This window comes from Notechis scutatus, chromosome 4 (assembly GCF_049901735.1).
Source record: "Notechis scutatus isolate UNSWTSFEM ecotype Mainland chromosome 4, rNotScu1.2, whole genome shotgun sequence".
Taxonomy (NCBI): Eukaryota; Metazoa; Chordata; class Lepidosauria; order Squamata; family Elapidae; genus Notechis; species Notechis scutatus.
Genome location: NC_142012.1, coordinates 83829846 through 83844091, shown reverse-complemented (window position 1 = coordinate 83844091; position 14246 = coordinate 83829846). Strand labels below are relative to the sequence as shown.

Below are 14246 nucleotides of genomic sequence, written 5' to 3'. Positions count from 1 at the left end.
TGCCAGCATATTTGAGAAGCCAAAAAGGAAGGGGTACCTTCAGCAAATCTCCCTTCCCACAAAAGAGGTTAAAAATATGTCACTTTCCATCTTCTGTCTGAATCCCATCTTTCTGTTAAGGTCTCTGAAACCATCAAGCCAGAAAATCTTTTAAGTGGTTTGTCATCTCCATAGAAATCACCCCTTACAATTCTGTTATTTGCGGATGGCAACTTTTGCTACGATTCCTGAATTGACTTTCAGAGGGGAGGGAGTGAGGGAGGGAGAGGGAGAGGGAGAGGGAGGGAGTCAAAGGTTTTGCATCCTATTCCAAATGTCTCTGTTTTCCAGGGTTTTTTAACTTGGATGGTGAACCGAAGAGTATGACCTGTCCTTCCACAGGCATCCCCGAGGAGCTACTGAGCCATATCGGCCAAGTTGCCAGCTCTGTGCCCCTTGAAGGCTTCAAAATACACGGAGGTGAGAAACTCCTTCCTTCCTTCCTTCCTTCCTTCCTTCCTTCCTTCCTTCCTTCCTTCCTTCCTTCCTTCCTTCCTTCCTTCCTTCCTTCCTTCCTTCCTCCCTCCCTCCCTCCCTCCCTCCCTCCCTCCCTCCCTCCTCCCTCCCTCCCTCTCTTCCTTCCTTCTTGTTTGGGAACATCAGCTTCTCTCCTTTTCCAGACAGCTGGGGCTTGGATGCCATGAAGATGCAGTGTTTCTTTTTCACCCTCATTCCAAGGACAGTTTTCCATTTACCCCCATTTCACACCCCTGGAGGTTTACCACGTGGGCCTCATCACTATTTGAATCTGAATATCAGATTTGAATGTCAGGTTCATTAACTATGCTTTTGTGAACTGAAGCCATCACAGGAAGAAGTCGTTAGGTTTAATGCCCTCCTAGGCAAATACCAGGTTGGAATTAGGGCTAGCCCAATGGTGAATGAAGTGATAAGGTACTAAAGTAAATACGTTAATAGCAGAGGTTCTTATTGATTGCAAACACAAGTCTTGTGCCTTTTACAATGGAGCTCATAGTAGCTGTGCATTCCTGCAAATGAACATGCAAAGTTAAAAGAAAAAAAATGTTTTTGCATGATGAACTATTTAAAAAAAAGTAGAAAGAAGAAAGAAGCCAGAAAGGCAGGGTTGGGAAGGAAATCAAAAGTTGTATCTACTCTGATCTTTCTGTAACATCTCTACCTTTTAAAAAGGCCTCTGCTTTAACACAGGGGTCCCCAACCACGGGCGCGGACCGGTGCCGGGCCGTGGAGCACTCTCTACCGGGCCGCAAAGAATTTTTTTTAAAAAATGGCGGCTTTCTTTCACCTTCGGTGAATGCTGCTGGGATCGGGGATCAAGGACACAAATGAAAGAAGGGGAGGGAGGAAGCAACCGAAGCCTGTCCTTCTCTCTGGGTCAGCTCTCTCAGTCTCTCTCGCTCCTCCACCAGCACAGGAAGAAACTGCTTCAAAGAAGCAGGGGGGCTTTTCCTGTCGCCGAAGCGCCCGTTTCTCCCCCACCCCACCCCGTCCGCCTGCCCGCCCGCCGCCCGCCGCCGCGCGGCTGGATTCAACCAGTGCTCCGTTCTGCCTGCCTGCCTGCCTTCGTTAATGGTTGAATCGGAACAGCTTCGGCTGAGTAAAAGAGCGAATAGTTATTATTCTCAGCGAAGCTGCTCCCAAACAACCAGAAACTAAGGCAGGCAGGCAGGCAGGCAGAACGGGACACTGTGGATTGAAGGGCGGGCGGGTTGGGGTGGGGGTGAAACGGGCGTTCGGAATAGCTGCGGCGACAGGAAAAGCCCCCCCTCCTTCTCTCTCCCCCGGTCCTTGCAAAATTTTCTGCTTGAAACCGGTCCCTGGTACAAAAAGGTTGGGGACCACTGCTTTAACAGGTTCTCTGTCCAGCTTCTCTAAGGAGTCAACTTTCTCATGAACTAACTGAACATATTTTCACATCTTTATATGTCTAGTCATGCTGTGTAGGTCTAATAACAAATTGTTCAATCATCTGGCTATATTTTATTTTATTTTTTCCTTCCTTTGAGATTGATCAACAGGAGGTTTGGGCAATTAAAATTCCCGAGAAGCCTTTATTGCAATGCTTTCAATTATAATTCTCTAATGTTTTGTGTCCAAGTGGCATGCAATTAACAAAAATGTTCTTACTGAGTTACAATATCATTGTTCGTTAGGAAGCATTTGAAGGAAGCCATGCATATGAAGTATAGTTAATAGCAGTTCTGCAATTGCTAGAAGGTTTGATACATGAATATTTGGTTAAATCCAGATAGACATTTCTGGACCATTGAAAAGTTATAATGCATTATGAACCGTCTGCTTGTTACTTTATGGACATCTGTGAATATTTCTAATTTTGAAGAGACAATTGACTGGTTTGATTTCAGTTTATCAAACATATTAGAGTTGAAACTGTCAGTTGCAGCAAAGTGAAATCTTGCTTGTTTCATGAAATAGAAAGCGACTTGCCCTCTTCTTGCTATCTTCTATAAAAAGTCCCTACATCTAAAAAACACCCAAGTTACCCAGGAGCTTGCTATTCCTGAGACCATCGTCTGTGGACTGTCCTTAAATATCACATTTTGGCTCTTACTATGTTACAGAGCCCCTGATTATGACATCGAACATGCAAACAAGCTAAATACACTACTAACATGGGCAGCATGCTGCCCACACGCTTTTATCTTTCTTGGTGACTTCAATTTACCTCATATTAACTGGACCCTTAACGAATGTACAACTGAACCCACACATGCAACCTTATACAATGCAGTAACAAATCTGGGACTAGAACAACTAGTAACCAACAACACTAGACTTAACAACTGCCTCAATCTCATCTTCTGCAATAGTTTGAATTCAATTTATGGAATACAAATTAAAGAACCCTTTTCCAACACTGACCACAACATGTCTCAACATACATCCACACAAAAACCATCACAATGATGGAATCCCCAATTATAACTTCAAAAAAGGCAACTATGATCTTATAAACAACGATCTCTCATCCCTTGATTGACAATTTCTATTCACTGGATGCAATACTGTTGAAGACCATTCCAACATAATTTTACTTGAAGTCAAAAGAGTCATCAAACTATATATACCAATAACAACTCCCAAAACCAGAAATAAACAAATTACCCATAACAATAAGGAAGCTTCAATCCAAAAAGAAATCACTTTGGTGGAAAAACAAATCTGGTCAGGTTACCAACTTCAAAAGCCGATACAAAAATGTATGCCACTAGATAAAAACTGAATGCACCAATTATCACATTAAACAAGAAGAAAACTTCTACACACCAATTCCACCCGTGCTTTCTACAATTTTGTAAACAACAAACTAAAAGACTCAAGGTCCATCCCACCCGTGAAAGGACCTAATGGTAAAGACTGCAATGATGACACCATTAAAGCCAACCTCTTTAACACATTCTTTGGCTCAGTATTTGTAAACAGCAATGGATCATGCCCAGTATTTCCTATATTTCCATCTTCTAAATTTTGGAAAAATTCTATTCCTTCCCCCTTCCCACCCCCCCCCCCCCCCCCCCCCCCCCCCCCCCCCCCCCCCCCCCCCCCCCCCCCCCCCCCCCCCCCCCCCCCCCCCCCCCCCCCCCCCGCCCCCCCCCCCCCCCCCCCCGCCGCCCCCCCCCCCCCGCCCCCTCCCCCCCCCCCCCCCCCCCCCCCCCCCCCCCCCCCCCCCCCCCCCCCCCCCCCCCCCCCCCCCCCCCCCCCCCCCCCCCCCCCCCCCCCCCCCCCCCCCCCGCCCCCCCCCCCCCCCCCCCCCCCCCCCCCCCCCCCCCCCCCCCCCCCCCCCCCCTTTAAAATCATCTCTATCTATTGGACAGGATGGAATATGTGCCTACTTCTTTAAAAAGCTACCCACTGCCATAGCCGAACCTCTAAGCATAATCTTTGAAAAATCTTTCAGGACCAGCTCCTTGCCAAACCTATGGTCACTAGCCACGGTCATCCCCATCTTCAAAAAGGGAGACCCCAGACTAGTAGAAAATTACAGACCAATCTCCTTATGCTGCGTCACCTGTAAAGTCATGGAATCAATTATTAACCAATCCATTATCCTCCACTTAGAGACAAACAACCTACTCTCCAATAAACAATTTGGTTTCAGGAAAAACTATCATATAACCTGAAACTCTTACACTGCAAAAACATATGGACTACACAATAGACACAATCTACATAGACTTCTGTAAAGCCTTTCATTCAGTGGTACACGACAAACTACTCCTAAAACTAAAATCTTATGGTATCTCTGGACACCTGCATAACTGGATTCCTGTCAAACAGACAACAAATGGCCAAAATTGGGAGCGTCCTATCAAATTCTGTACCTGTCAACAGCGGTGTCCCCCAAGGCAGTGTTCTAGGACCAACTCTCTTCATACTCTACATAAATGACCTCTGTGATCATATCAAGAGCAACTGCGTTCTCTTCGCTGATGATGTAAAGCTATTCAACACCACAGACAATACTGCTACCCTTCAAAAAGAACTTGACTATGTATCAGAATGGTCAAACAGATGGCAACTTCAAATCTCAACAAATAACTGCTCTGTCGTACATATTGGCAAAAAAAAAATCAGAAAATAAAATACAGGATGAATAGTCAAGACCTTGTTGATGATCCAATCTCTATCAAAGATCTTGGAGTACTCATCTCTAATGACCTAAGTGCTAGAGCCCACTGTAACTACATAGCCAAAAAGGTGTTAAGAGTTGTTAACCTAATCTTACGTAGCTTTTTCTCTGGTAATATTACACTAATAACTAGAGCATACAAAACATTTGCAAGACCAATACTTGAATACAGTTCATTGGTCTGGAACCCACATTACATATCTGATATTAATACAATTGAGAAAGTCCAGAAATATTTCACAAGAAGAGTTCTCCATTCCTCTACTCGTTGCAGAATACCTTATGCCACCAGATTTGAAGTTCTAGACCTAGAAAACCTAGAACTATGTCGCCTTTGGTCCGATCTAAGTATAGTATATGAAATCATACATTGCAATGACTTACCTGTCAATGAATACTTCAGTTTCAACCATAACAATACAAGAGCAAACAATAGATACAAACTCAAGGTTAATCGCACCAAACTTGATTGCAGGAAATATGACATTGACCACCAACAGAGGGGTCAATGTCTGGAATACTCTACCTGACTCTGTGGTTTCTTCCCCAAACCCCAAAAACTTTAACCTTAGACTGTCTACTATTGACCTCACCCCTTTCCTAAGAGGTCTGTAGGGGGCGTGCATAAGCGCACCAACGTGCCTACCATCCCTGTCCTATTGTTTCTTTTATTTTTTTATTTTTCTTATATGTATCCATGTATTCATAACTATGTTTTTACTTATACCTATTATCTTGTAAGCAATTTACAAAATAAATAAATAAAATAAATAAAAAATAAATAACAATATTAAGCCTTAATATAAGTATAGACAGAGCCTTTGCTTCCGTTGTGAAAAATTCAGCAAATCATCTCCTCTTCCATGAATGAAAGGAGGAATGCTATTTGTTAACAAGTATTTCTGCAACATTTTGTTGCTTATTTCATGAATAACACAATTTAAAATAAAAGGGTAGGCATTTAAATCAAACAGGCAGAAGTATAAAATGGTAATAAAAGTGAGGTGTGTTTGCTAAATTGCTTGGGGAAGACAGATACCGGTCTAAGGATTCAGTCTTTTTAAAATGCAAATATATTACTGGTATGAGGTATAAGGAGTATTAAGGTATCAATTATTGCAAGGCTTTATATGTAGACTCAAAGTATTCTGTGATTTAACAAGGACCAGGTAAATAATAAGACAGGACTGGAACCTAACAGGAACTTAATTCCAGGGACGTTTTGTGAGTTGAATCGGAGTGCAGCTAGCAGAAATGCACAATGGTCAAGAAGGAAAGTGACTTCAAGGTTTAAATGAGGCTACCATGGAATTCATGTACTATGCCTTTCAGCTCTTTGGGATAACTGATCCAGGTGGCTTGTTTATGTGTTTATTAGATTTTTATCCCACTTTTATTATTTTATAAGTAACTGAAGGTGGCAAACGAGCATAACATTAACTCCTTCCTCCTCCTTCCGTTTTTGCTTTGCAAGCGAGAACAGGTCAATAGATCTTTAATCACACCTCCTCCTTCTTCCTCATTTAGGACTTTCTCGGATTTTGAAAAGTCGGCTAGAAATGACCATGAGCCGGGTGGTTGACTGGGCCCTGGGAGAATACATGGCTTTTGGGTCCTTATTGAAAGAGGGCATCCATGTCCGGCTAAGTGGCCAGGATGTTGAACGGGGGACTTTCAGGTGAGTTGTCAATCATCTGCCATGCATTGGGGATGAAACATAAATAGATTTGTGGGGATAAATCCATCATCCAGGTTCTCCCAAAGGTTCTTTTCCAAAAGACAACGGACTTTCTTGGCTTTTCCCTCGAAAATGTTTTGCTTCTCACCCAAGAAGCTTCTTCGGTTCTGACCAAATGTGGGAAATAGAAGGATTGCAAAGGACTGCAGAGAATATAAATCCTTCCATTCCCACCATTCAATCAGAACAGAAGAAGCTTCTTAGGTGAGAAGTGAAACATTTTGAAGGGAAAAAAAACAAAGAAAGTTCAGTTGCCTTTGGAAAAGCACCTTTGGGACAAACATAAAGATTTTAGTAAGAGTTGGTGCTCATATTGGCCTGCCTCAAAATTAGGGTGCGTTGTTGTCATGCAGATTTCCTGTAATGCTTTGGTTAAAAACGTTCAATTATATGGACAGCAGAATATGAATCTCTGAATTTCTTGTAGAAACTGACTGCAAGAATTCCTGCAAGAATTCCTAGAAGTGTCAGGAGGGGATTTTTTTGCTTAAATGTGGAGAACAGAAAGGAACTGCATGAAATTTGGAATACTGAGATTGTCACTTCAGCTCTCAAAGAAATGTGGACACCATTCAGAAATTGCTATTACAATGATCATTTGCTTTCTAAATACGATTTAGAATTTTACAGGAATTTTCCAAAGGAATAGTTGTGTCTCCGTATGTTCTGGTAAAAATGACAAAGATTACCTACCCCTTACTGAAAACATTATTTATTATGGGATAACTCCTCTCTGTTTTATTCTGAAAACTAGAATAAAGCTTGGCGTTCAAGCTTGCTCTTTTTTAAAAAAAATGATGTGAGAAGCGAACTAAATTTGCTCTCTCAATGAGCTTTTCATAGTCATTCTCTCACCTTTGACTCAAGCTGGCGTTGTCTTTTTTTTTATAATCTTAATTTGTTTCGGAGTTATACTTTGCTCTTTGCTAGCCGAATTAGAAGCTGCAGCCTGGGGAAGCATATGTCCACAGAATAGCTATTTTCAGGGTAATGGCCCCCTTTTTTCTTTCGTGGTTCTAGAAGTTGAACATATTGGTGTGTTTCACTCAGTTAGTCTTGCTTGGGGAGTTAATGGATTACAGTAATTACTTCAGTCCTCTCCGTTTTGAGAATGGTCCTGGGTGCCTCATTCAGAGGCTGATTAATGGTGCTCCAGGGGGCTCTCAGCAGCAGTGAAGGTGGGGAGGGTGGCTAGTGGAGAAGAATGCGCTCTTTCAAATGCAGGTCTTGAGGATTTGCTTAAGGAGGTGGAAACCAAGGAGGCGCGATACAAACTGCTCATGTCTGAAAGCCGTGAGCGATAGAATTCCGCAGCCGTAATTTTGAGGGAAAGCAGCCCTGTTGTGTAATAGCTTCCACACTTCATATTGTATGGAGTATAACTGCTTCTCTTGAAAAGCTTCATGGGTTGCATAACAATGGTGCCAAAGTTACCTTTGGGGGGCCGAGAGGCAGCAGCATCCTGTTTAAGGGCTCCATTCCATTCCTCCAAATTGTTAATTTTTTTTTTTAATAAAAATTGATGTCAGTATATTGACCTCAGTTGTGTATTCATGCGATGTTCAGGATGGGGTGAAGTTGGGAAAGCATGTGAGTTGCCAGCAAGGAAAGCCCTGATTTAAGTTGAAGGTAAGGTTGGGAACTCCTTTGCTTAAAGGCAAACCATCATATTTAACAGATGAACAAAGTTGGAAGGGACTTTGTAGGTCATCTAGTCCAACCCCCCACCCAAGCAGGAGACCCTACACCATTTCTGATCTATGGCAGTCCAGTCTCTTCTTGAAAATATCTTGGCAGGAATCCCACCCCCCTCCCCACATGGTCACCCTTTTCCAAGAAATTTCTTCAGTTCTTGGATGAGAAGCAAAATGTTTTCAAAGAAAAAAAACAACAAGGAAGCCCAATTATCTTTTGGAAAAGTCCCTTTGGGACTCAGTGAAAGTTTTTGCAGTAACACCTTTAAGGTGCCCAAATGTTCTGTGTTTCACCCCTCCGTTGCATTTTGTTTTTCCAAATTCCTTCCCACTGGCTTGCTGAAAATCCCGGTAGCCATCGCCACCATGTGCTGCATGATCAAAATGTCGACAAGAGGACTTGTGTTCCTATGAATCACCTGTGGGAGCAACAGGCTCCTTACACCGTGTGCAATAGCTCCCTTTCAGAATATGGAGTCTTGGGTAAGTTGGATGGTTTCCTGTGGAGTCATTTAGCTTAGATGGAGGGGCCTACCTTTGGTAATCAGACTGAGCTATATTTTGATATCAGGTCAATGTGTTTCTTAGGTTTTTCTAAAAACAATAACTGATGATTCATTTTTTAAAAAATTATCTGGACCTGTTTTATTGTGTTACACCAGGAAATAAACCCTAGCTCCTTTTCTAGTAGCATAATTTTCAGGTGGCTACCATTGGGAAGGAAATATAAGATGCAGCAAATCATTCTTCATTGTGATAATAGTAATGTCAAGCGTAGGAAATCAGGAGTCCAGGCTCTACAGTGAATATATAGGTTTATTGTATGCTAAAGCTCTCACAGCTATTCTGACCATTTGCTATTATTGTGCTTGAACAATAGCTGTGTGAGAACTGTGCTGGTCATTATAGTACTTTTATGTTCCGTTCTTTTAGTAATTTTCTTTTTTAAAAAAAATAAATTTTATTGATTTTACAATTAAAACAAACCAACAACACATACATAAATGAAAGAGAGAAAAAGAAGAAAGAAAGAAGAAAATAGAAAGAGAAAAATAGAAAACAATTAAAAACATTCTCATCTTCAACAGTTTGTAAGACCTCTTTTTTATCCTTATTTTATGCCATATACACACACCTAATCCTTACATATATCTGTATATCACTACTATGGATCTATCCTATCCTCTTTTGCCTTTTAGTGTGAAGTCTATCTTTGGCCTATCTATTTGTACCAGCAGTTCCAGCTGTTGTAGTATATTGAAGTGTCTTTATTTTTTAATGCCAAAGTTAATTTGTCCATTTCTGCACAACTTGAAATTTTTTGAATAATCATCTCCTCTGATGGAACATGAGGCTGCTTCCAACATTGTGCAAAAGCCAATCTGGCCGCTGTCAAAATGTGTATTATTATATATTTCACTTTTTTTGATATTTGTTTATCAAAGATCCCTAACAGAAAGGACTCTGGTTTGAATTCGATCTGTTCTCTTGTCATTTCTTCTAGTCAATTTCTAATTTTCTGCCAATATTTTTGAGCTTCTGTACAGGACCACCACATATGGAAAAAAGTTCCCTCTTTTTTTTTTGCATTTCCAGCAATTTGGACTCATATTGGGGTGCATCTTCGCTAATCTCGAAGGTGGAAGTACCATCTATAAAACATTTTATAGGCATTTTCTTTGTATGCTATCAATTTTGTAATTTTATTATTTCTACCCCAGACCTTTTCCCATTCTGTTATGGTGATGCTACGTCCTATATTCCTACTCCAGGCTATCATGTTCCCTTTTACAATTTCTTCTTCTAATTCTACTTCTAATAAATAATTATAAAATTTTGTTATATTTTTTTGCCTGATCCTAATAAAATTTTATCTAATTGCTGGAGTTTATTGTTAATTCCAAATTCTTTCTTGTCCTGTTTATATCTACTTTGAATTTGAAGATATACCCACTGATCAATTTTTAGTCCCCGCTCTTGAAGTTCTTGCCGCGATTTCAAATTTCCTTGCATATCCAATAGGTCCTTATATTTAATCATTTTAGTGATATCCAGATTATTTGGATGAATCATCGCCTCCATTGTTGAAATCCAAATTGGTATTTTTAAATAGTGTTTTTTCCGTATTTTCTTCCAATTAGTTATTAATGAGTCTCTGATTAGGTGTCTGTGAAAATATTTCTGGCTAGTTTTCCCTACATCCCATAAAAAAGCATGCCACCCCCTCTGCAAGTCATGGCCTTCTAAGAATAATATTCTCTTATTGGTTAAATTCACCCATTCCTTCAACCATACTAAAGAGGCTGCACTATAATGCAACTCCCAATTTGGAAGTGCCAGCCCTCCCCTGCTCTTCATATCCTGCATTTCCTTTAAATTTATTCTAGGTTTTTTCCCTTGCCAGATAAATTTTACAGTTATTAAGTTCTTCAAAAAAAAATTTGTGTACTTTGATTGGGATCGTCTGAAATATATATAGGAATTTTGGAAGAATATTCATTTTAATAGCAGCAATCCTGCCTAATGAAAGTTGCAGCTTGCCCCATGTTTCTAAATCCTTCTTTACTTGTTGCATCAATTTATCATAATTATTTTCCTTAAGTGTCTTACAATGTGCTGTCAAACATATTCCTAAGTATTTAACTTTCTTTATCACTTGTATTTCCATAACTTCTTCTAGTTCTATTTTCTGTTTTTCTGTTAATTTTTTAGTCATTAATTTTGTTTTCTTCCTATTAATTTTAAGTCCTGCTACTGCTCCAAATCGTTCTAATTCATTCATCAATTTTTGTCCTCTTTCTATTGGTTCTTCAATGAAAAGAATCATGTCATCCGCAAACGCTTGCAACTTATATTCTTCTTTCTTAACCTTTAATCCTTTTATGTCTGGGTTCTGTCTAATTCGCATTAGTAATGCTTCTAATGATAATATGAAGAGCAGGGATGAGAGTGGGCAGCCCTGTCTGACTCCTTTTTCTATTTTTATTGGGCGGGTATATTCCCCATTTATTATAATATTAGCCTGTTGTGTATCATAAACGGTTATAATATTTTCAAATTTGGTGCCTAAATTCATATTATAAATTTTTTGGATTAAAAATTGCTAATTTAAATTATCGAAGGCCTTCTCTGCATCTAAAAACATAAGTGCAATTTGTTTTTCGGGGTGGGCTTCGTAAAATTCTAAGACATCTAGTACTATTCTTAAGTTGTTCCTGATTTGTCTGGTCGGGAGAAATCCATTTTGATCTTCATGTATATGCTCATTTAACATTCTTTTTAGTCTACCTGCTATAATAGAAGTAAATATTTTGTAATCAGTATTTAACAATGAAATTGGCCTATAATTTTGTATATATCGGGGATCCGAATCCTCCTTTGGGATCAGCGAAATCAATCCATGATCAACCCTCCATGAGTCCGGCATCCTGGCTGCCAATAAGACGTCATTAAAAACTTCCACCATAAGAGGTCCTATTTGTTCTGCTATTGCCTTGTACAGCTCCCCTGGAATCCCATCTGGTCCCGGGGATTTATTGTTTTTCTGGTTCTCTATTGCTGATTTCAATTCAAACCAAGTAATATCTTTGTTTAATAATTCTTCCATTTCTTCCCCAATTGCTTTATCTTTCACTTCATCTAAATGGTTTCTTATTCTATCTTCGTTAACTTCTTCCTTTTTATATAACTCTTCAAAATACTTATGGGCAATTTCTTTTTCTGTTCTATCTCCTGATGTATATCCCCCTTTCCATCTATTAGCTGGTATAGCAATCTCTTTTCTTTCCTTTTTTTAAGTCTATATGACAGCCATCTCCCTGGCTTATTAGCATGCTCAAAATAAGTTTCTCTAGTTATATTCAAATTTATAATCATTCTCTCTTGTTCAATTCAATTCAATTTATGTTTAGTTATTGTTATCTGATTTTGCAATTTTGAATCCTTTGGGGTACTCTGTAATTGAGTTTCTAATTCCTTAATTTTTTGTTGTAATTTGTTTTGCTGGGCGTATTTTTCCTTATTCCTCTTGGCGTTATAAGAGATTGTTATACTTCTTATTACTGCCTTCATTGTATCCCAAATGTTTTGTTTTGTAGTTGCTCCATTATCATTTTTCTTTAAGAAATAATTTAATTCCTCCTTGAGTTTGTTGGTATATTCTTTTTCTCTTATTAACTGAGTATTTAACGTCCATCTTTTCTTGGGTTTTTCCCTACCCTTTCATATTATCTGAATTGGATTGTGATCTGCCCATTCATTAGGTAAAATTTCAATCCCTTTTATCTCATTTCCTTGGCATTTTTGGTGCTGCTGCTGCTTTTATTATGCTGTTATTGTCCTCCTTGGGATGGGGACATTGTTCAGTGGGTGACCTTCCTTCCGTCAAGAGCAAGGGACATCAGGATTTCATTTTAATGTGTGTCATTGTGTGTATGCGGGTGAAAGACCATAAAGGTTGCCTTATCTGAATTGTGTTTCTCTGGGTTCTGGATGTTCTCTGATCTGGTTTCCCATCCTCCAGATGTTGAGCACATCTCTGGCTACACCATCAAGTGCTCAATAATTCAATTCTGAATTGTAGATACCGGTAATCCTTGTTCACTGACTTTTTGCACTTACAAAAATGATGAAAAAGTAACGTTATGACCAGTACATTAATTTTTACAGCCTTTGCAGTTTGTCAAGCAAAGGAAAGCTGAAGTCCATAAGCATGGCCACGGTTTTACAATGCTTCGCTTAACGCCTGATTTGCCAGTCTCACATGGGTGTGTGTATGTGTGTCACTAAAGAAGGACTCCCTGTATGTCACTAAAGAAGAACTCCCACTATGGCAACGGTTGGCTTTAATTGCATCTTTTCCTTTCTCAATTTCCTAGGTTTTGAACTTGGTTTTGCGATGTCAAGTCCCAATGCGCTTGTGTGCTGGGAAGCTCAGTTTGGAGATTTTCACAACACCGCCCAGTGCATCATTGACCAGTTCATCAGCTCTGGGCAAGCCAAGTGGGTCCGTCACAATGGAATCGTCCTCCTCTTGCCCCACGGAATGGAAGGAATGGTAGGCCTTTCGGCAATCGCAGCAAGACTTCCGGGTCTGCAAGAAGCAATTCGTTTCCTTACCGCAGCTTTGAAATAATGCATATTTTCCCCCTACGTATTTTGCCTTTCCTGTTTAAATAGGCTTTTAAAATGTAGGAGCTTTTTAAGAAGAGATCAGACAGCCCCTTGCCTGAGGTGGTCTCTAGGATCTCCTGCTTGGGTGGGTGTGGGGTTGGACTGGAGGCCCTCCAAGGTCCCTTCCAACTCTGTTTCTCTGTTATTCTTTCCGTGGTCCCGTGTATCCACCTCATGGAGCTCAGGCAGAGTCCAGAACAGACCACAGGATCTCCTGCCTTGGGCAGAGGAGGGTTGGATTAGAAGAGGACTTGGAGGCCTTCTGGTCCATCTCCTGTGCCTGGCTCAGGAATCCTCACACCTTCAAGTTCTTCTGTAGCCTGAATCTTTTGTGATGATTAAAAATACCAGTGAAGAAGATCGCAAATGTTTTTCAGTGATTTAATATACAGCCGAGAATAAGCCCCACTCGTTTTAGTAAGTCTCAATGCTGAGAGATTTTACAGAGTTATAAAGTGTTCCACGCTTATAATATACACACATAGAAATGAGCTAGTAAATCTCCACAGCAGACACGGCAGGAAAGACTACGGCTCAGTCTCAGCTGTTTGAATCAAGTGATATAAATTCATGCAGGATTTCTACTGTTAAAACATTTTGCTAGACCATCTTGTATATCATGTGGTCCTTTGCAGCTGTTGATTTTGTATTGCACTGTTGCAATTCTGCCTGAAATGGCAATTTTATTTGGATTTAGAGGGTAGATAATGAAACTTGTTTACCTTCCAATGCTGTAACTCTCAGGGTCCAGAGCATTCGTCAGCCAGGCCAGAGAGGTTCCTTCAGATGAGTAATGATGACCCCGATGCATTCCCTGTAAGTAGGTTTATTGATTGATTCTCTCTCTCTTCACCTGCCCTTCCATCTTTGTTAATAACATTTCCTATCGATCACTGGTTTTAGGTCATCAATGATATTAATTGAGCAGGCTTCCAAAAAAAAACACGAAAGAAAGATAAGGCCAATGTAT

The 14246-nt window shown here is 40.2% G+C and overlaps 1 protein-coding gene across 3 annotated transcripts in view; it reads left to right on the top strand.

Annotated features, from left to right (window-relative positions):
* Window positions 1-14246, top strand: part of OGDHL (oxoglutarate dehydrogenase L) — a 42819-nt gene that overhangs the window by 21913 nt on the left and 6660 nt on the right. For all 3 annotated transcript variants that reach the window (XM_087963972.1, XM_087963974.1, XM_087963973.1), the window contains exons 14-18: window positions 331-459; window positions 6200-6350; window positions 8460-8587; window positions 12982-13160; window positions 14021-14092. In XM_087963972.1, coding sequence (XP_087820098.1) covers window positions 331-459; window positions 6200-6350; window positions 8460-8587; window positions 12982-13160; window positions 14021-14092 — 659 coding nt within the window. The remainder of the gene's footprint in view (window positions 1-330; window positions 460-6199; window positions 6351-8459; window positions 8588-12981; window positions 13161-14020; window positions 14093-14246) is intronic.